The 22,760-nt window shown below is 34.1% G+C and overlaps 1 protein-coding gene across 1 annotated transcript in view; it reads right to left on the reverse strand.

Annotated features, from left to right (window-relative positions):
• Positions 1 to 4,620: 4,620 nt before the first annotated feature.
• Positions 4,621 to 22,760, reverse strand: part of LOC123532840 (26S proteasome non-ATPase regulatory subunit 11-like) — a 286,840-nt gene continuing 268,700 nt past the window's right edge. The window contains exons 4-13 of the mRNA XM_045314423.2: positions 21,634 to 21,758; positions 20,859 to 20,930; positions 19,545 to 19,602; positions 18,915 to 19,109; positions 17,983 to 18,127; positions 15,847 to 15,970; positions 15,062 to 15,187; positions 12,060 to 12,095; positions 10,826 to 10,877; positions 4,621 to 9,949 (exon numbers count right to left, since the gene is read on the reverse strand). Of these exons, the coding sequence (XP_045170358.1) occupies positions 9,807 to 9,949; positions 10,826 to 10,877; positions 12,060 to 12,095; positions 15,062 to 15,187; positions 15,847 to 15,970; positions 17,983 to 18,127; positions 18,915 to 19,109; positions 19,545 to 19,602; positions 20,859 to 20,930; positions 21,634 to 21,758 (1,076 nt within the window). The 3' untranslated portion in view covers positions 4,621 to 9,806. The remainder of the gene's footprint in view (positions 9,950 to 10,825; positions 10,878 to 12,059; positions 12,096 to 15,061; positions 15,188 to 15,846; positions 15,971 to 17,982; positions 18,128 to 18,914; positions 19,110 to 19,544; positions 19,603 to 20,858; positions 20,931 to 21,633; positions 21,759 to 22,760) is intronic.

Consider the following 22,760-nt stretch of genomic DNA (forward strand, 5'->3'; position numbering starts at 1 on the left):
CTCTCTATAATGGTCACCTTAAGAAAGTCAAAATCTTGATGTCCCAAAGTAGTGAGCAAAGTTCTTGATTTAACCAAGATTTTGAGCGAGCTAAAAATGAAATTGAAGGAAACTGGCCAAAAACAAAATAATTTTTGTTTTTTAGCTTAGGTGCTTCTTCTCTCAACGCTCAAGCAAGCTGTGATTCACTGTACTGAGAAATGAAATCTTTAAATTTAGACTGCATTAATTTCTTTTGATTTCAGCAAAAATTGCAGTTTCATGCAAACATGAATTTGGGGATTTCAAATAAAAAATAAATAAATAAAAATCAATTTGCATCTAACTTGTTTGTAAGGATTGAATTTCTCGGACTGATACAAATACAAAATCAACAAAACATTATTCACCTCCCTACTTCCTTCTAAAATTTTGATAATTTGACAATTTCTTCAAATAAGGCCCTTTCGAACAACTTTTAATAGATAAGATATTATGATTTTTTAACAGAAAAGCACTCAACTGTAAAATTTCACAAATTATTGAATTATGCGAAACTGTATGCACATAAAAATAGTGAACTTTAGAAATCATAGGATACATGTATATATTTTTGAAAAACTTTTCACGTGTATTCATCAATCTACAGGTGACCATTGTAGAGAGTTTTGTGTTTGAAAATGGTACAATTAGTTCTACAAAGTCTATGTTAAATTTTTCTTGTTAAGTTTTTTTTCATCAAAATAATAACAGACTTTACACCAATGTTTGTTCACAGACGATAACACTATCAAGGATTATAAGCTGCAGGATGTAAGACATGCTTCATTTTAACACATATGGGATGAATTTATACCAGTACTTCTCCCCCTTAAAATATGTTTAAAGACTACGAAATTTTCAAAATTTTGTTAGTTAGTCACTATATCTTGTGGTATTATATCACTTGAAATGAGCCGTGCCATGAGAAAACCAACATATTGCAATTGGAGAAACCGTAAGCAAACAGCATGGATCCTGACCAGACTGCGCAGGCTGGTCTGGATCCATGCTAGTTGGAAATGCACTATGTTGGTTTTCTCATGGCGAGGCTCAAATGCTGTTTAAACAAAGGTCATTTTAGAGTCCAGCTTGTATTCTGAAAATGTTATTGTTGTGTATTTAGTTTTTATCAATCTTTTATTTGTAAGAGAGAAAAGAACTTACTTAAACTGTTGGACAAAATTTACAGAATTAACTTTATTGTTTTTATGGATACCACAGGGTACATGTCTTGTTTATTGTTGAATTATTTCTATTATACTGTGAAATTATTTCATTTCGTGGACATGAAATTTCGTGGTTTTAGCCAAAACTGCTATTTTGCGGGGATATGAATTGATGTAATTAAAACTTTTGAACATAAACTGAATGAGAATTTTGTTGGTTAGGATTCAATTTTGTGGATTAACTGAACCACAAAATCCACAAAAATCCAGTCATCCATGAATATAAATGAATTTCACAGTAACTATTATGCATGAAATTGGGTAGTAGCCAAGCTGTAAACAATTTATAAAAAGAACTCAGCTAAACTCTTATATTATTATAAAAAGGCTAAATTTATAATATATCTACTATAAATTGTATTAGCTTAGATTTAGAAATATCAAATGAGCTGCACCATAAGGAAACCCAACATAGTGCGTTTGCAACCAGCATGGATCCACTCATGACCAGCCTGCACATCCGCGCAGTCTGGTCAGGATCCATGCTGTTCGCTAACAGTTTCTCTAACTGCAGTAGGCTTTGAAGGTGAACAGCATGGATCTGACCAGACTGTGGATGGGCGACTGGTCTGATTAATTCTTTTTTGGTAACGTCGCACCCACATTTTTCTATGGCGACTTCCAGCAATGAATGTGCCTTCTGAGAGGTGAACACCCCAAGCATGGATGGCTTTCACGTAAGTCTAGCCCCAAATGAGTTTCGAACCCTCGAGAGGGAAATGTTTAGCAGATACCCTCGACGACCCCCAGACTGTCTGAATCCATGCTGGTCGCAAAGCCACTATGTTGGTTTTCTTATGGCGCGGCTCAGATATATTCTTCTATGAAACTGTTTGATTTGAAAGTTGATGTCTCTTGCAAGACTGTGATTTTGTAAGCTGTAATTTAGAAACTGTATATCATTAGAAAAATTATTATTAAACATCAAAAGTCTTTTTTTCTAACTTAAAAGAAAACTCTTTTTTTCTGTTATTTGAAACAGGTTGGAGTTGCTAGGTTTCACTGTGTCAATGTGTTTTGTTTGTGGTTAGATTGTTTTCAAGAAAATTTATTTACTGTTAGTTTTCACCCTAACAGTTAAACTGAAAATAATTTTCATATCTTCTTAAAATAAGTAACAACAGAAGTGAAAGCTAGTACCAAATATGTGAATGACCAATCAACATGTTAAAAGCTAGTATCAAATAATGTGACCGGTCAACATGTTGAAGGCTAGTACCAAATATATTAATGGCCAATCAGCATGTTGAAAGCTGCTACCAAATACATTAATGGCCAATAAACTTGATTTTGTTTTAATTCTCTTTTGTTTCAATGCTTTTAGTTCTTTCAAAACACAGATCTGTACTTGGCTGGGATAATTCAATGTTAGTCAATTCTTACAAGTAACCACAATAAAAAAAATAATATTTATTACACATTTTTCAGCTGATTATTGGAGTATTAGAATGAAACAATATATCTTTCACTGATAAAACTCTTAAATGAACGTCATTTAGTAAAAACACGAAATAAAAAGATTTACTTTTTTCTTCTTATCATTTAAGTTCAAAATCTCTACCAAATGCAAAAATATCAAATCTTGTGTTCACTCGTTGAAAGATAATTCAAATTTAAACTAAAGCAAACCAAAAGCCTCTATTAAATTTTATTAATTACTATTAAAAATATCATAACTAACACTTTTCTAGGATCCAATTTGTTTTCTTATTGAACAAAGAATACTGAAATTGTTATCATGCAACAAAATCTACGTACATCATAATTATTATGTAATAGTGCTAAACGTCATTTCTGAAATAGCTGGGGGGAAAAAAAAAACACAAAAAAGGCAAATATTTGGTAGATGATGTCAAGGATGTAGGTAATAAACCTTTACACTATTGCAGAATTGAATAATATATATCAAACATTGATTTTTCTCCAGTATAACAATGAATCTGAGTCCAAAATACTTTTAATTAAAGACATGCTAAATATCAGACCGAGTATAAATGTTCAACAATTCAATTATCCGTGAAATGAAATTAATGAATACAGCCCTTTGATCTTTTATCTGGAGGTATTTTTGGTAATAAACCTGCAAGTTATTAGTTTTATGTATGCATCATGATGTTTATGACACTATGCTATATATAGAAAACTTTCTTTGTGATGACGAGAACCATTGACGTAGCTGTAAATATCTGACAATACCTCATACGTATGAAAATCATTACCGTGCTCTATACAATTATCGTGACGTCATCATATTTCCCTTTCAAATACAGATCTGTGATGTTTTATGTAATATTAAGACAGAATTATATCTATAAATAGAGTTCTTATCACTGCAAGCAACAGGTGCGAAGCATGTTGTCTTTCTGCATTATTAAGTTTTCATGCTAAAAGATGGATTCCAAAATGGGAAAAATATTACTGATGTGTTTTTTGGTTTACAAAATATCTAAGTATAAATGATAAATATGTCTTAAAATAAAGGAAAATTCTCTTTATTAATACCTAAACAGTCCGACATCTGCTAAATGAAGCCTTTAATAAAAAAAAAAAAATGAAAGAAGTTTAATATTTTTTTGTATAGGTTTTACTTTTAAAGCTGGTTAAAATTAAAGGGGGTAGTCCGGTTTTTGCAGAATTTATTTCTAAAAACACTAATGTAATAGAAAAATTTTTCTACTTTGTTAACCACATAGTAAAATTGGATGTAGAATTGGAAGAATTCAGCTTTACTTTATATCAGTCTTGTAAAATATCAAATAATGTGTATATATCTGATACAGTTCAACAGGTCTTTGCAGCCACCTGTATTAAATAGTCACTTGCTTTATGCAGTTAGTAAGCTAACTTTTCAAACTTTGTTGTTTTTACTTCAACTTATCTTAAGCAGGCACATTCCTTCACCAGCCAGACTGTGCCACAACCACAGCACTGTCACTGTTTAAAAAAAAAAAAACTAAATCTTTCATAAATATTTGGAGGCATGATCCTTTAATGTTCAAATTAATTTTCAAAACAAACATTTTTTTTCGTTTATGTATAATTAACCCTGATGACCAGTGGATTTTATTATCAAATTAATCTAGTCACTCTCACATTTGTTATACCTTTTCTGTAAAAGTCAAGTCTTGACATTTGCCATTATCAAATTACACATGTACCAGACCATAGAGTAATTCCATTAACTATTTCAGAGTGACCTTAATTTATATGTCCTCTAACCAATCCCTCACCTGTTCTACAAGACCAATCCTTCACATGTTTGACCTCAACTGCAAAAACAGGATAGGTATTTGTCAAAGTCTCACAAGTAATCTTGCTGTGGTTTTATTGATGCTAGGTTTACAGAAGCAAGATTACTATCAAAATACATGTGTTGTTTTTTTTTATCTCAAAAAAGTTCTGTATTCCATTTTCAAAAAGAAAAGAAAATCATGATACAGACAGTGTTCCATCTTTTAAAAGTTACAAACACATTGTGTTAGGTTGATGCTCATGCACATATATTGATTTAGTTAGTTAGAATCGGAACCAAATACGTTACATCACCCGAAAATCAAACATACAGTACCCAACACAACATGGAAATATATATGGGACTGTCATGTGGTACGAATGCAAATCATTTACTAAACTACAGAAATAGATATAAAAGAAGTAAAAATATAAAGAAAAAAAATTTGAACCAAGTAAAGCATCTGTGAGACTTAAGAAATATTAAACAAGTCAACACTCTACATGGATTTGGTTTTTTTTTTTTTTTTTTTTTTTTTTTTCACAATATTTGCTATTAGTTTTCACTTGTCTTGCTTCTTAATATCAGTAACATAGTTACATATAAAACTTCTGTTTAAATTAAAGATTTACACAATTTTTCACCACAACCCTGTAGGTCATTTGAAGTAACTTTTAATCTTTAGCCTGCTGGCTGCAAGTGATTCTGCCTTTTCAACCAGTGCTAACCAAGATGAGCCTGCACATCCATGCAGTCTCATCTAAATCTGCACTGTTCGCTTTTCAGTTAGTAAATTTTCAGAGAACACCCCTTCAAAAAATAATTGATACTGCCCAAATGGAATGATAGCAGGGAAAAGGTTAGAAATATGTTGACTAGTGTTATGCATCTCATTAGAACTTTTTTGCGATGTAAAACTTCATATTTTTTATCATGAAAAAAAATTGTTTACAGAAGCAATTTAACTTGAAAGTTTGAAAGCCAACTCCTGAAGACCAAGTAGTAACTGATAAGCATACTAACCTAAAATATGTACATATAATGTGTTGCAGGGGTTTAAATTCAATCAGCAGTATGGATCTAAAATTTCAACTGAATTCACTTTTATTATTATACATTTAGATCCAGCAGGTTAACAAAAGAGGATAACAGGGTCAGGGCAAGTGTCGCAGATAAATGAAATTGGAGAATCTTAGTTCACAGGACTATAAAATGTGTATCTGTTCTAATAGCTCATACTGACTGTTTAGTTAATACTGGTAAATGAAAAATGTATAACTGAAATCGGTTTTTTTCTTGTGTAAATGTTATACTGAAGTTTAAATGTTTTCTAATAACTTTACTTAGAAATTTAACTGTTGTATTAATAAATCTTGAAATACAGATAAAATTCACTAACGGTCTTTGTTTTATTTTGTGTCCCCTGCAACTAGACACTTACGTCATGCCTGTCAGCTTTTAAAATCTGTTTGCAATCTTGAATTCAAAACTCTTTTAAAATTACAAAAATTGGTAATTTTATAGTCTCTAGTCTTGTGTGTACAATTTCTGTGGCCCCAAAATATGGAGGGGAGCTGTTAAGATTTTCCACAAGCAAGTACACCTGAATATGTGTTGTACATACCTCAAAAATTATTTGACCTAGAGCCATCAAACCATATATGAATTTTAATCAGCATGTGAAGTTGTGCACCTTCAAGCTCCTCACAGCAGTTACCTTCCCTTGCGTTCATTATAACTGCTGCATGTGACGATGAAAAAGTCACATGACAATGCAAAATAGTGGAGACTCCAAAGTAACAAAATCCGGGAGCCAGTTTCATTTGTCAAACATCCAATAGATATTTTTGACAAAGGTCACTTCAATTTGTTATTTGAACAATTATGTGCGCAAATATTACCGTCTTGATGCGAATAATGCAATATTAAAAAAATAACCAAATCTGGTTAACTACTCTTGACTGCAGTGGTTAATGTATCGTAAGGGGAAGTAATCTCTGCGGGGAGTTTGGTGCACCTTGAGATTTGTTTCAGATTTCACTCAGCCAGATCAGAGCTCTGGCCTTTGACTTAATCACAAGTATGCATGAAAGCGCCTAAAAGTTAACTAAAAAAAAATTGACTGAAGGTCATGCAAAATTATAGGAATCTTGTTCTGAAAATGAAGTGTGCACCTGCAGTTCTGTCTAGGAAACCACTTAGCCAGCCCAGAGGTATGTCCCTTGACTTAGTCGAAAATACCCCTTCAAGGGCCTCAAAGTTTTTCATGCAAGTTTCTCAAAAAGTAGTTGACCTAGCGTCAATCAACATTATAGGATTAATATTCAGCATGTGAAATTGTAAGCTTTGGGTTTTGTTTGGGACTTCACTCAGCCATTGCAGAATTACGGCCCTCAACCTAGTCAAAAATATGCATAGAGGGCCTAAAAGATTGTCTAGAGTGTCTCCAAATGTAGTTAACCTAAAGTCATCAATTCTTACAGGGATATTATTAAGCACGTGAAGTTGTTTGGTGTTCCTCTTAGTCAACCTAGAATTATGACCCTTGACTTTGTCAAAATAATGCCTACCAAGGGTTGTGTTGCAAATATCTCTGGAAGTGTTTTACTTTGAATGATTAACATTAGGGAATTGTAATACAGGTCTGGATCTTGTTCACTACAGGTCCTCCAAGTATGGGGAACATTTGTGCCAAGTAATTACAAAATCACTTGATGAATGGCAGAGTTATGGACCGGACATAAAACAGACCCTATTAACCTTTGACCTCCAAGAGTGACCTTGACCTTGGAGCTAGGGGCCTGGGTCTCGCCTGCAACAAGACATCACCTTAATTTCAAAATCCTTTGATGGATAGAAGTTATGGAATGGTCAGGAAATGTGACAATGGACAGACAGAGGGACAGACACATCGCATTTCTTTGATGCACAGGGCAAAAAAATTGAGAGAGGACTTTACATGGATGCTACAGAGATCAGGGATCATCCTACAAGGCGATTTGAGCGATATCATCGCTGTAAAGTCGGCCACTTCGCCTAATTATCGCCTCCAGGCGAAATCCAAATCGCCAAGTTTTTCAGAGTGTTGTAATCTGTTTACTTAAAGTTGTAAAACTTGATGCATATTCTAGATTTAATTACCAATAAATCCATAGTCAACCCCGCCCACTCGCCTGTCAAACCAGCCAATCGTAGTGTTAATATCCCACTGTTAATAATATTGTAAGCCGCCGCCATTTTGAAAATTTTCAATCGGCGTGTAAAAAGCCGATAAACTTAACGAGTGCATGATCTTATGCATCAATTGTATATTATTTCTTGATTTTATTAAAAATTACTTCAAAAATTATTTCAAATACGGCCGATTTCTGTAAATGAATTGCCCGTGCGCTGTGGATAAAAAAAACGATTCCGCGGACGTCTGAACTGCCGTACAAAATATTGTAAAAAGATCGCCAATATGTACGAGTTTGGTATTATTTTCGAAACAATTAATAAATAAATCAATTAAATGTACAAATCTGAACTAGATGATTGAAGAATCGGGCATTATTAAAGCATGAGAATCGAAACATGAATGAAAATTTTCACAGCGTTTCGATCATGCACCTGATAAATTTACGAGTTTCGGACGCGTAAATTTCGGATAACAATTTAAAGGCGACTTTTTCATAGCTAAGTTTATACTTTATTTAGAAATTCATGAAAATAATAATGCAATAATTCAATTACATTAAATAATTATAGCAAGACCCATAGAAAGCGGATATATATAGGCAGTAAACTGAATACTAGGCCGAATCTTCTCCTTAAATTCCTCGATTTCTCCCTAAATTCTGCTGAGGGAGATGTCACTTCTCCCTAAAATTTTGACCTAGGATGATCCCTGGAGATGCTAAGTCTGGTGATGATCCATCAATAAGTTCATGATTATAAGTCATTTAAATGTTTTCCTAGTTTTAGCTCTGATAACCCCTAAAATCTGTCAAATGGAACCATTTGTACAAATCTGATTGAGTACCTTATCGGTATGATACAGACCAAGTTTTGTAATTATACATCAAGACGTTCATGAGAAAAAGATGTTTTAAGGTAAAAAGCTAACACCAGACAACAGAGGAAGCATCACCACAATAGCTCACTCTGAACCCTTGGTTCAAGTGAGCTAAAAAAAATTTGTTTATTTTACATGTAAAATCAAAATATATTTCACTTGTGAATGCCATATTTTACATTTTCACTTGTGGCTGCCCCACTCATGAAAATATTCCATCTATTGTTCACTACCTGCAATATCTATATCTTACATTCAGTCAGAATTAAACAAATATCCTCTATATAACTCCCATTCATTTTACATTCCTAATCTTAAATCCACAAATTCATATCCCCACAAAATAGTCATTTTGGCCTAAATCATGAAACTTCGTGCACACAAAATGAAATGATTTCAGTGTCTTCAAGTTCATATATCAACAGTTTAAACAAACAAGAAATGGATGATATAAACAGATTTTAATAGCACATTGTATCATGTCAAAATATTTCTGCAGAAATATATGTTTTTCATTTAATTAATATTTTTCAGCAAGTTTTTGCAATATCCTTAACCACATTAAATGACCATTCTATTTCTTCTCACTTAAATTATCATTTTCTAGTTTGAAAACAATAACTATACCTAATAAAACATTTTGCTGGATCAGGATAAAAACATTGAATTACAATTTAATGCTCAAACATCCCTAGAAGAAATGTCTTAAATGTTGCAAGTATGCTTCCCAATCCCTTATTCACTGACCTGAATGTGTAAAATTTGTATGACTAATTGCCATACACTGCCAAAAACCATGTACAACTGAACAACTTGAAATTCTTCATTTTCATGCAGAACATCCAGAACAATATTCAAGTACTTTTCAAGGAGCTTCCTTTTCACTATTATAAGGACTATTCCTCTCCAAGCCAGGTCTTGAAACCTTAATCAAAGGAGTTTTGGTTGAAATTCAAGATTTGATTGAAAATCAAGCATTTTTGTTTTCAAACATCAAGTATTTTATTGTTTTTGTAAAGGTATCAGTCATTTTCAAAACGTTTTCAAAGCCTAGCATGCAATTCAATGTGTTTTCACGGTCTGTATGAACCCAGTGAATGGCAATTTAACTCCACTGGCAGCTTTTCTTTTTTTTGAAGACGTATGCACCAAAACAAATTCATTCACTTAACCATTAATTTTTTCTGTTCTTCGGAGATCTTTCTTTCTACACTTGATGCATTGTAAATAAATAGAAAAAGTTTATGTCTATAGTTCTGCCTGTCTGTATGTTTTACGACAGTTTCTTTGCCTTGTTGTAGAGAGCATCAACAACTTTTCCCATATCCTGGATGGTTTCCAGTGCAGTCTCATAAGTTTTGTCAGCTTCGGTCTCATCAAACACAACCAGTACACCTGCACCCTGGTCCAAAATTCCTGAACAAAAAAAAAACAAAAAGAACAATAAATAATACACAACTATAACACATTGAATTTCTGCTCTAATATTCTACAAACAATATAATCTATTCTTTTTGCTGAAATCTGATGTCAACATGATAATGCTGGCCAAATGTTTTTTGTCAAGATTTCTCATTCTATATATTCTGTTAACTATTTATCTTAAGCATAAAGTGTGTTACACAGAAGAATTGCATTTTTTTGTTCTTTATAGCAAAACCTCTTTTTTGGCAATATTTTCTCACAGATGCATATCTAAAATAAGCGTGGGAAATGTAAGTCAGTAAACAGAATGATGACAGTTCAAAGCTATAACCCTTAACATGCTGGACATGATCAATTCTGTCTATGCCACCAGTGTAGATCATGATCAGCCTGCACACCCATGCAGTCTGATCAAGATCTGCACTGTTCGCCATTCAGTCAGTATCTTATTGGTAAGCACCCCTTTTAGTAGTTAATGGTACTGTGACTCCAAATGGGAAGATGGACAAGTTCATTATAGAAATTTAGTAGGGTAAGGGTTAATGTCATGAACAGTTTCGATTCAGTTTTATAATTGTAGCAAAATGTTTTATACTTTTTTGTTCAGTAACTTTTCTTAATTAAGAATTTATATACAATGACACAGCGCAATAATCAAGGGATTCTTATCCTGCTTCAGATAAATGGTAACAACTAGTACATGACTCTACATCATAAATGTAGTTTGTTATGATGCAATTTACTGCACAAAAGTCATCTAACACTCTGAGTGTAAAACTGAGTTTTCAAGCTTCAGAAAAAAACACTGGAAAAAAGAATATATTGAACATGATAAACAAATAAAGAAAAAAACAACAGTATACTAACCATGGAATTTTCTATCAAGGATCATCTGTGAAAGTTTCTTCTCCACGTTGGCCTAAAACAAGAAACACAAATAATTTCTTCAAATGACCTGAATAGTAGTACATCAAAAGCAAAAAAAAATTTACACATAAATACATTAAGCAAATAAAGTCACAACAAAACAGTCCAGGTAAAATGGTGACTTTCCAGCTTCAAATGGTGGAGAAAAACTAAAGCGCTCCTCCATGCAGTATTTCAGGATGGATGGGAACCTAGGTAGAACCATCCATCTTCTGCCAGCTAGCTATATAGCTTCCACATATGACGACCAACAGAAGTGAATGGCAGGTGAATCTAAGTCTGCAGTCTTGGCGGGTGAATCTAAGTCTGCAGTCTTGGCGGGTGAATCTAAGTCTGCAGTCTTGGCGGATGAATCTAAGTCTGCAGTCTTAACCACTTGGTTGTGTAGGCATTTTCCAATAAAAAGATCCTAACAGTTTACTTTGAACTGTAACATTAAAAAGAGCTGTTAGCAAACAACAAACCTTGTCGCAAATAATGAATAGTCAAGTAAAGAGCACATTCTAAACGGGGGATAATTCTTTATTGTGGAATATATGGCCAAGTAAAATGGGGGCATATTTTCATCAAAATGAAAGCAAGAGTTATGAAACCTATGTGATTCAATTGGTATCATCAAGGTGAAAGCAAGTATGAAGTTTTATTCAGTTTTGATGAGTAATAACTGAGACAAGAGCTGGCTGAGAATTTTTAACTGGGTATTTACACACAACACCCATGCTGGGAGTATCACATTAGGTCTGGTGACTTTCATCATGTCACGTTAAGGACTTCTATTGTGTTGTAAATTATCCTATAAAACATTTCTATTTTCCAAGTCTTGAAAACACAGCAACTATTTTGAAAATCAACATTCTACATGGCTGTATAAATATTTCTACCATCAGTTCTCACCCATTTTCTATAACATATAATTATACATTAACACATATGCTTGGCTAGCTTTAAGATAGTTCTGCATGTCTGATTAACTGGAAGTGAAGGCCTAACATTATTAATCTGAAAACCATAGAATAATGCCTGCCAGCACCATTTATAAGAGTAACAAAAATGTTGATAGTTATCTATTTTATTATATGTACTTATGGTTTAACAAAACTCTACATTGTGGAACAATATTTATTTCAAATGTGCAGAACTACCTTAAAACAGAGAATTTTAAATCAAAACATACCACTGGTAATTTGATCAAGTTTGCTACATGCTGCACCTGAAAAAGTAAATAAATTATATGGTTCATTCACCATTCACCATCGTCTACAATTTCAGAAAAGTGGCTCAAGCTACTTTCAAGTTGTTTTTAAAATGAGTCCATTTTTTTATTTATGCAAAACTTCAAATTATGTTACTTTTGCACTGAAAGTAACTCAAAACTGCCCACTTCAGTCAGCGTAATTCTACAGTGAATAAGAACAAATTTTAATGGAATTTTTTCTTTTTTTTTTTAATTTAACGCCGCACCGACACATGACAGGTCATATGGCGACTTTTCCAGCTTTAATGGTGGAGGAAGACCCCAGGTGCCCCTCCGTGCATTATTTCATCACGAGCGGGCACCTGGATAGAACCACTGACCTTCCGTAAGCCAGCTGGATGGCTTCCTCACATGAAGAATTCAACGCCCCGAGTGAGGCCCGAACCCACATCGATGAGGGGCAAGTGATTTGAAGTCAGCGACCTTAACCACTCGGCCACGGAGGCCCCTTAATGGAAAATAATTTAATTTAAAGTATGTGGTATAAAAATCATTTCTACACAATACAAGAGCTGTTAAATGACAGCAGGGCCAACAATTTGAAGCCCTTCCAACTAATACTAGCTTAAATAAGGGAGTTTGAGCAAAATAGCTAAGGAAAAATTTTGTAAACTTTAAGTCTGGCTCAGAATGGTCAATTTCATGAAGTCAAAACTGTGTGGAGTATGGATGCATTTACCCATGGACACAGTAAAAACAACCTGGTAACAGAGAGTCAGATATTTCTTACTCTTTTTACAAAATAAACCATATTCTACAAATTAAACTGTTTTTTCTTTGCATAATTTTATATCTTTTCTTAATTCCAGCAAAATCAACATCTATTGACATTTAAGCGAACTGAAAGAGAATACGTACATTATGATATTCTTAAAGGACTTACAGGTCACTCATCACATTTCACTAAAATTACTAACAAGCTTACCTGGCAAACTAGTAATATGTTTAAATACAGAAGGTGTTTTTGTCACAAAAACATGTCTCCCCCCTAAGTATACCTTTAGCTCTGGCGGCCATTTTGTGCAGCGAAGCGGAATGTATCGGCGATATGCACAAATAGGCTTGGTACTGATCACTCCTGTGAAGTTTCGTCAAAATCTGTCCAGCAGTTTGACCTGTGAAAGCTGGACAAGATTTTTCTATTTCTAGTTCTGGTGGCCATTTTGTGCAGCAAAGTGGAACGTGCCAGTGATATGCACAACAAGGGTTGGTACTGATCACTCCTGTGAAGTTTTGTCGTAATCCAGCCAGCAGTTTGACCTGTGAAAGCCGTACAAGATTTTTCTATTTTTAGCTCTGGCAGCCATTTTGTACAGCAAAGCGGAACGTGCCAGTGATATGCAAAATTAGGCTTGGTACTGATAACTCCTGTGTTGTTTTGTTGAAATCCAGCCAGCAGTTTGACCTGTGAAAGCCGGACAAGATTTTTCTATTTTTAACTCTGGCGGCCATTTTGTGCAGCGAAGCGGAACGTGCCGGCTACATGCACAACTAGGCTTGGTACTGATCACTCCTGTGATGTTTCGTCGAAATCAAGCCAGCAGTTTGCCCTGTGAAAGCTGGACAAGATTTTTCATTTGTTAGCTCTGGCAGCCATTTTCTGCAGCGAAGCCGAACATGCCGGCAATATGCACAACTAGGCTTGGTACTGATCACTCCTGTGAAGTTTCGTCAAAATCCGGCCAGCAGTTTCACCTGTGAAAGCCGGACAAGCTTAATGCTGACGGACGGACGGCGAAGGCAAAAACAATATGTCTCCCCCAAGTATGGGAGACATAATGCATAAAAAATAATCAAAGGCCTGAATGGCCTGAGTCGGCTAATGATTGATGTACTGACAGTATAGTCTACCAGTTTCAGTTTGTTTTTAGTTTTTTTCTTAAAATTTCATAACACAGCTCGATATTTACCCAAAACATTATATCTGGATACGATTACACTTTTCTCCAGTTTGAACAATAGATTTTTCAAATTGTGATGATACGAAGACATTTAGCAGCAATTGGCAGTATCTGACATTGAAGTTTACGGTTAAATTACCTCTTATTTAAATCTTTTCATAAAAAAGTTGTTTCGTTTCGTGAAAGCAGCCAAACATAGACGATCTACTTTCGATTTCAAAAACTACAAGAAAATACAATTTAATGTTTCGCCGATTTGTTTATTTCTCGAAAAATAAGAATTAAAATCATTTTTAATATCAGTAGTAACTAAACAAACCAGTAAGAGCTTCTTCTTCCGATAATTTATCCGTTTACTGACTGCAAAATTCAACCCACGCAAAGTTTATAGAAATCATACGATGCGTGTTTACGTTCAATGTGTGAGAATTAAGGCTGATCGGCTATGTTACCTAACGCATCCAGACGATTCAGATTTTGTTTTTAAAAAGTATTGTGTGCGTTTCTGTATTTTTATATACGTTTTTATACGCTTAGAAATTATTAGACATGCGTATTTGCATTATTTCTATACGTAATTTACGCTAATACGCATCTTATCTGGAGCCCTGTGGAACTATTTTTTGTCTTTCGCTGGATGTTACCCAAGCTTTGTAAGCCTGCGCAATTCTTAAAATGCACATTTATGCTTAATGAGTTACATTCCAGTATTGCACAATTACAAGTCATAAATATGACAGATTACATCGTATATTGGTCATAGCAAAGGGAATTGACACAACTTAACTTCATTCATGCAGTGAACTGTTTGAAGTTTGAGAAATCTAATGGAACTACATCCCTTCACTGTGTTATGTGGTCCATTTAGAGAATCGTTGGATAGCAAGGACTCGTCAAAAGGCTTTCAGCCTTTAGCCGACTCAAAAAATCTAAAACTGTTCACTAATGAAAATTCAGGAACTTCAGTGCCAGCAAGTACTAACCAATCTTAAGAATTTTTATCATTATTTCTGTACCTACCTGTACTTTAGAGAATGGCTCTATAATTCTACAGAGATTCTGTTCCAATAAATTATCATATAATGTTTTTAGATGTGCCGAGACAATGGGATCTTCCTCCAGCTGTGACTTATAGGTAACCAATGTCTGAAATGAATAATGTTCAATTAAGATACAGAAGACACTATTTAAAGAGAAGTTAATAAGACCTATTAAACTGGATTGCAGACAAGGTTCAGACCACAATGACCTTGGCCTTTGACCTACTGACCATAAAAAGTATAGGAGTCATCTACTTCATAAGCCCAATCATGCTATCAATATTAAGGTTCTCGGTCAAGTGGTTCTCAACTCATTGGGAAGAAACAGTTCCAAGGTTCAGGTTTCTTGTGACTTTGACCTACTGACCCCAAAAACAATAGGTGCCATCTACTTTATAAGCCCAATCATGCTACCAAATTTGAAGGTTCTGGGTCAACTGGTTCTCAAGTTATAGGGTAGAAACCATTCGTTCTATCGTCAGACAGACCAAAAGACTTACTGACATACTGAACGAAGTAACCGACAGGTCCAAAACAATATACCCCTGCTTCTTCCAAAAGGGGCATAATTACTCCGTTCACAGAACACAGATTTGTCTGTTTTGGGTTTAAAGCTGTTTTTCAACAGTATTTTAGTCATGTAACAGCTGACAGTTACATCTCTCCACAAGTAACTGCCAACTTCTCCACATGAATAAGAGGTGGATAACAAGACCTCAGATTTAGGTGCAAGGATACTACAAAACTATATCATTATACATGTACCTTCTGAAAGTCTGCTAGAGATCGTTTATGACTGGCTGTTGCTATAGATTTCATAGCTTCTACTTCTGGTCCTGAATACTTCAATGCCAACTTTCCACTCACTATCGCCTGTACCTCATCTGCTCTGTAATCAGAGTAACCACAGTTCAAACATTACTATAATGTCTTACTGTAACAGTTTTACTGCTTCCTACTTTTGTAACCCAAATGTCAAATACCTCTAAAAGTTTTGAACATTTTACTAATGACTATTTAACAGCGTATTATGTACATTATAAGCCAGCCACAAACTAAGTACTCTTAAACTTTATGACATAATTTTTACTGCCAAAGTCAGACAAGGTTTTGTTAAGATGTCTCCCTGTTGATATAATTAGTGCAACTGTCTAACACAAAGAGTCACCAGTGTGATGCTATAAAACGTTTGTCAGCGTCATTTGCCCTACCTTTTTTTGGGGTTTGTGATGTTAGTGCAATAGGTGGAGTGATTAGGTCTGTTACGTAAGGTACCATTACCATGGAAACATAAGTTCGATTTCTGACCCCTTGCTTAAATAAATTTTTACTTTCATCTTCAGTAATTGTTAAAATGTTGCAATGTTAAGATCTCCTATAGGAAAAATGAAATTCAAGCACTTTTAAACTGATTTACTGGTAAACTATACATTTAAACCATTTTTTGATTCTAACAGCAATACAGGGACTACCTTAGTTCAGCAAACGTGAGACAGGACATTGCTTACATGCATTAAATAACAATAATAATGTTTATTCAGTTCCATTTGTAGTATTATCTTTTTATGACATAAATAAAAATGGTGCAATGTTTCAACAATACTTTTACTGCAAAATGTTTGACAACTTGACACAAAAAATCTTTCCTCATATAACCAGTACTTAATATTCCTTGGATTTTTTCCTTCCTAGAGCAGCTTTTTCTCGCATGTGAGCATTTTGAGTTTAAATTTTTTATATGTTATTCCTTCAATTTGACAAACTACAGAGTTTAAAAAACTCTCAAACTTACAATGAAATGATATTGATCAGTAGATAAAAGACTTAAAAATCAGGGGCAGTATTTTTTAAAACTACGTATTTTGACATAAAAAATTTAAATTCGGTTAAATGTATTACCTCCCTTTAACACATTTCAAAATATACTAAAAGAGTTGTCTGCTATTTTTATCAAACAACAAATTTAATAGTTTGTCAAGGGCCTTATATTTAACATATATGTTTTTAATGAAAAAGAAATGCAGATTAAAATGATTAGTAAGCAGATCCCAATTGAAAAATAAACGTCGGGAGTAACGGGTAGTCTACATTGTGATAAAAATTTTGAAACGATTTTTATCCGAAACCATGAATTACTGGGTAAGACATCTCCTTATAAAGTAACGAGGGCGTGCGGTTGACCCGAGGTTCCGTGTTTTGACCCGCGAAAATCAAGAAAAACTCGAATTTGACCCGCACAAAAAAAGTGTCCCGTGCGTCGGCTCGATCCGCGATATGCGTCTCGGGTTTGAAAGTTCTGCTTTGTCAATCAAAATCTCGGTGAATTTCAATTTCAATATTGTTCGCCGCCACAAACGGAAGTATGACAGTAGGCGGAGCATCGTATGTTAATTAGCTACTGACAGATGTCAATCATGTAATTAGGTTAGTAATTCGGAAGTTAATTATCGCTGTTTTACGAAGTTTTCGGGCTCTCTGATCTCCGATTTCGGTCAACTTCAATTATTACTCTTTCGTTCTTTAATTATCGTGTACTGCAATCACATTAAATGCAAACAATTAGCAGCTTATTCTGCGGCGTCAATCTGAAATCGAGTGATCATCTTTTGTTGTCATGGACACGTTTCGCCGCGTGTGCCTCCCAGTGACATCCTGTGTATTGCGTATTGTGTTTACAGACTTTACATAACTGAGATGTATAATCTCGGCGCACTTTATTGCCGATTATGTTTTCCTTTCATCCATTTTTAGGGCGACTTGAACTTCGCTTTTCTGGGCGGGAAGGGCGGAGTGAAATATTTTAAAGCGAAGTTATCGCTCAACCTCGCCTAAAACGCAGTCCCTGCAATAGATTGTAATGTCCCACAAACTGATAAAGTAATATGGCTTAAATTAGCTTACACATTGAGCATAATCTTCATCAACAACATATATTTAAGGGCAACTATAGCTTTAGGACTGTCGATGGAATCGTAGCCTTCAAATGCTTCGTAGAAATATGAGTACGCTGTTTTAAAGTCTCTCTCTTCTGCCGCGTGCAATATACCTGCAATATATAGTTTATAATGTACATTTAAATAAGAACATTCCATCTACAATGTATACTCCCCGTAAACCATATTTTACATCTGCATACAAATATCATTTTAGTATTTGTTAGAAATGATTTTAATATAGATTATAATGTATATTAAAATAAGAACATTCCATCTACAATGTATACTCCAAGAAAACTATATTTTACATCTGCATACAAATGTCATTTTAAATTAATATTTGTTAGAAATGATTTTTAGAACTGATACTGGTCCGGACCATTATTATTCAAATGCTCCTCTGGGTCTAAATTTGAAGTGGCAAAATGCGAGTGAAAAGTTTCAAATGGCAGAACTGGCATTTTGTGAGTGAAAATTTTGGGAGAAATGACCCACATTTCTTGCTGACCGTCTCTATCACTGTTCTGTCTTTTACAAATCATAGTCAGTTCAGAGTATTTTGTCTTTTTTGAAATGCTTGAGGTTATTAACAGGAGTTTACATTCAATAATGTCTTTTGCACATCTACTAAACAGCCTACATGCTTCATAAAAAGTTTGAAGAGTTCAGCTGACCTTGGCTAGATATTTCATATTTCACAGTTTTTCTTGTTGAGGTTTAAGCCACACCAACATAGATTATATCAAATGTCCACTTGTAATGATGGGGGATGACCCGAAGACACCCTTCTTAGGTAAAACACAATACCTGTAATATCATCTACTGATGGACTTAAAAAGGACATGACTACCATCAAGCAATCTGGCATTAAAAGTCAATTACACCTGATGTACATACCTGACTGTAGATCAAGAGCTGCCTGGAGTTTTGGTGGACAATATATTCCATTAGCTGTGGTTCTCCCCGAGGTCAGTGCCGCCCTGGCTTTAGGTAGGTTACTCAATGCATGGTATACTTTTGATTCTAACAACTGTACTTCCACTAACAATGCTTTATCATCTAACTTTTTCAGTTCTCTCAGTAATGATGATGCTAAAATACAGTAAATGAAATACATTTCATAAAATACAAAAATAAAATCCTTTACAACATCATCATTAACATTGTATATAATTTTCACCTGTTTGGTCATCTTATTTTTTTTTTAAAGCTGTCATGTTTATGACTTTGCCACTAAGCAAAGAATTTATGTGGCCATTTTATACCTCCTAATATAACTGTTTGAAAAGACTGTCCGAACCTATTTCATACTGATTTATATTATGTTAAAGTTAACATGTTCTATTACATATCATTCTAGACATCACACTGCTGACTGTATTCCTGAACAAGTAGAAAGCTAGCTTCTGTACCACATTCAACGTCTATGGTTTGTCAGGGGGACAAAAATTCTACTCATCCCCTCATACTGACGAGCAGAAAAGGTCTGAGGACAAGCCGATCACTCTTGCACTAAACAATACTTACTTAATAAAAGTGCATCCTGATATTTTTTGGTCTCAAAATATAACGCAATTAATCTGGCCTGGAAATACAAAACAATATATGTAACATTATAAGCAATGGAGCATTACTGTGAAATGAATATTCATCGGGGAAAAATTTTCGTGGAGTTCATGGTCGAATCAAGCTAAAAATATAATACCAAATTTAAATGAATGATGATGTAAAATTACCATTCATTTTATTAGCAAAAGTTTAAATCCATAAATTTATATCCCCAAGAAATACAATGCAACTGCTTTATCATAAAACATGAAATTTCGTGCTTAAAGAAAATTTCATGTAACACTATTACAATTACAGCCAACCTGTACCACTGGCCACCAACAAACCAAAACCACAACTCCATAAAACTGCTATAATGATCAACATTTTCTCTCCCTTTTAACTACAGACCATACAAACTTATCAACTATAATGGACATAAACTAATAACAAAACACTTCTTTTTTTTTTTCATTTCCTAATTTAGGTCTTTGTATACAAGTTAGACTGTATAAACAATGGCAATACATCTATAAACTTGAAAATGCTATCCCGCTCATCATTGGTAACTTGTAAAGCTTTTACAAATTAGAGTATTTGGATATTGAAAGCATATCTTTTCTTCCTGATCACCTGTGTTTATCTGAAGTTGTTTCTTTTTTTAAAGTAAAGAAGTGAAAAACATTCCTAAGTTATCTGGCTTATTTGGAGTTTGGCACATCCCTCACTACAGTCAACATTTTTTATTCAATGACTAGCGAACACATTAATGAAGTCCCAACAGGTAAAATATTCGACAAAAGTATCTATTAAGCAACCGGGTACCAAATTCCCGCCAGGCATTTTCTTCACCTGTGTAATTAACGAGTACGTTTTGCACCTGCCTAAATGCAATTAGCTTTTGTAACAGCCAAACTTACAAACAATCCAGCATAATTAATACAGTTACATTAACAGTTAGAAATTAACTTTTCTCTTCACCCGACTGAAATTCATTAAGAGACCATTCCATTAAAAGACCACTTTTTAGCAGTCCCCTTGGCAGTCTCTTAATACAATGTTGACAGTAGTTCAGTAGTGCCCTGATTGTTGGATCATTTTTTTGAAAAATACTATGTTCCAAATTATGCCCCGCAACCTATCTGACTGTCTTTATCTGAAGTATGTTCCTGCAAAACAAACAAAAATTCTGTCCACCAGTCAGACAACATTTATAGGATAATGTGTTAAAGACAATGTCTGAACATAGCTATACCTTAGCCAAAACATTAAAGACACAGAAGAATATTTTACCTCCAAAGCTTGTCTCAGGAAAGTTCTCTTTTCATCTTTGGCCCAGTCTATACATTCTTTACATAGATCAACCTTCAAATCAAAATACAAAATTCTGTCAGAGAAACAATAATTACAAAATGGTTGTATTACGTGTTACATTGTAACTCTTGCCATTTAAATGACCATTGTTGACATAAGTAAATTCATATTTAGATATCTACTTCAAATGTATGACATAGGAGAGCTGTGGCCTAGTGGATAAGGTGTCGGCCACTCAACCCAGAGATCCAGCACAACCAGGCCTTCCCATAAGACACCAGTACTGATTTTTGTAGGAAGCAGACTCAAAAATTATTCAAATAAGCTTGAAACTTTCATCACAATCAAGCAAAAATAAATAAGAATATACTTAATGTATGACATCCCCATCAAAAGTATTTAACTTTTCTGAAACATAAATTAATTCAGCCTGACAATTTTTAATCCTTCTTTTCTGTCTGCGAATTGACAGCCCGAGAAAACCTGTTTTCAGACAGCAGCACCACCTGTATTACACCCGAAATATACGGGTGTATGATAAAAGATAACTTCTAAAATTAATAATCCACTGCTAAAAGTAGAAATGGAATTCTTATGGAAAAAAAAAAAACATATTGGGATCGTAGACTTAAGTCAAGAAGGTTTCCAAACATTTCCAGTCCATAGACAAACAACAGATTTCCCCAACTGCTGTTAATCAAGATGATTTTTAGGCAAGAAATCAGAATAAAACAAAGAGAACAGGGTTGCATACCTCTTTCCCTGTACCAGCTTCCATATCCAGGAAAAGATCAACCAACGCTCGTACCAATTTTGCTGCCTTTGCTTTGCTAACCATACCCAGAAATGGTCGTGTGAATTTAATCAGACCAGCAAGCTCTGAAAACAAAATCAGCAATCAGCACTCTAATTCAGTTAATAAGATAATAAACTTAGCAATACTCTTAGTAATACTATTTGAACAATATTACAGACACTGACAATTATTACAAGCAAATCTTCTCAGCATCTCGGTACATTGTATTGTATATGATATTTACTGCTTGATATGTAAAACAAGAGTTGTCCGTAAGACAGCACGCTCCACTATTCGGGGATTTGACAGTAAAATGAATATATGTCTGAATAAGAGACCTCTACTATAAGAGGAAGATACACCAAGGGGCATAATTCCATCAAATACACAAATTAGAGTTATTAGGATTGTTACAACAAATGCAGATGATGATGGTAAAGCTATATTTTGAGTTTCAAGTCATTATCTTATATAGTACCAAAGTTATGTCCAGAAAACAAAGTTTGTTAAAAAAAATTTAAGTATAAAAGGGGCAAAATTTGGTCAAAAATACAAATCAGAGTTATGGGGATTGTTACCACTCATGCAGATGATGGTGATAAAGATACATTTTAAGTTTCAAGTCTTTATCTTATATTGCATTAAAGTAATATCCAGAAAGCGAAGATTGCAAAAAATGTTTAAGTACAAAAGGGGCATAATTCTGTCAAAAATACAATTAGAGTTATGGGGTATGTAACCACACATGCAGATGATGATTATAAACAAATGTTTTTAATTTCAAGTCATTATCATTTAAAGTACCAAAGATATGTCTATTAATATATAATAATAAAGCTTTTGGAAAAATTTAACATGAAAATAATTCCAAGTATAACTCCTTTGTGACCTTGACCTTGGGTATAATGGGCCCAGCCCCTGCATATACTATGTTTGTATACTGGACAATGTTTATGAGAACTTACAGTAAGATATAAGCAAAAGTAACAAAGTTATGACAGAAAAACAAAGGTTGCCGAAAAACTTTAACCTTAAAAATAACCTAAGTATAAGACCTTGGTGACTTTGACCTTGGATAAAATGGG

This window comes from Mercenaria mercenaria, chromosome 11 (assembly GCF_021730395.1).
Source record: "Mercenaria mercenaria strain notata chromosome 11, MADL_Memer_1, whole genome shotgun sequence".
NCBI lineage: Eukaryota > Metazoa > Mollusca > Bivalvia > Venerida > Veneridae > Mercenaria > Mercenaria mercenaria.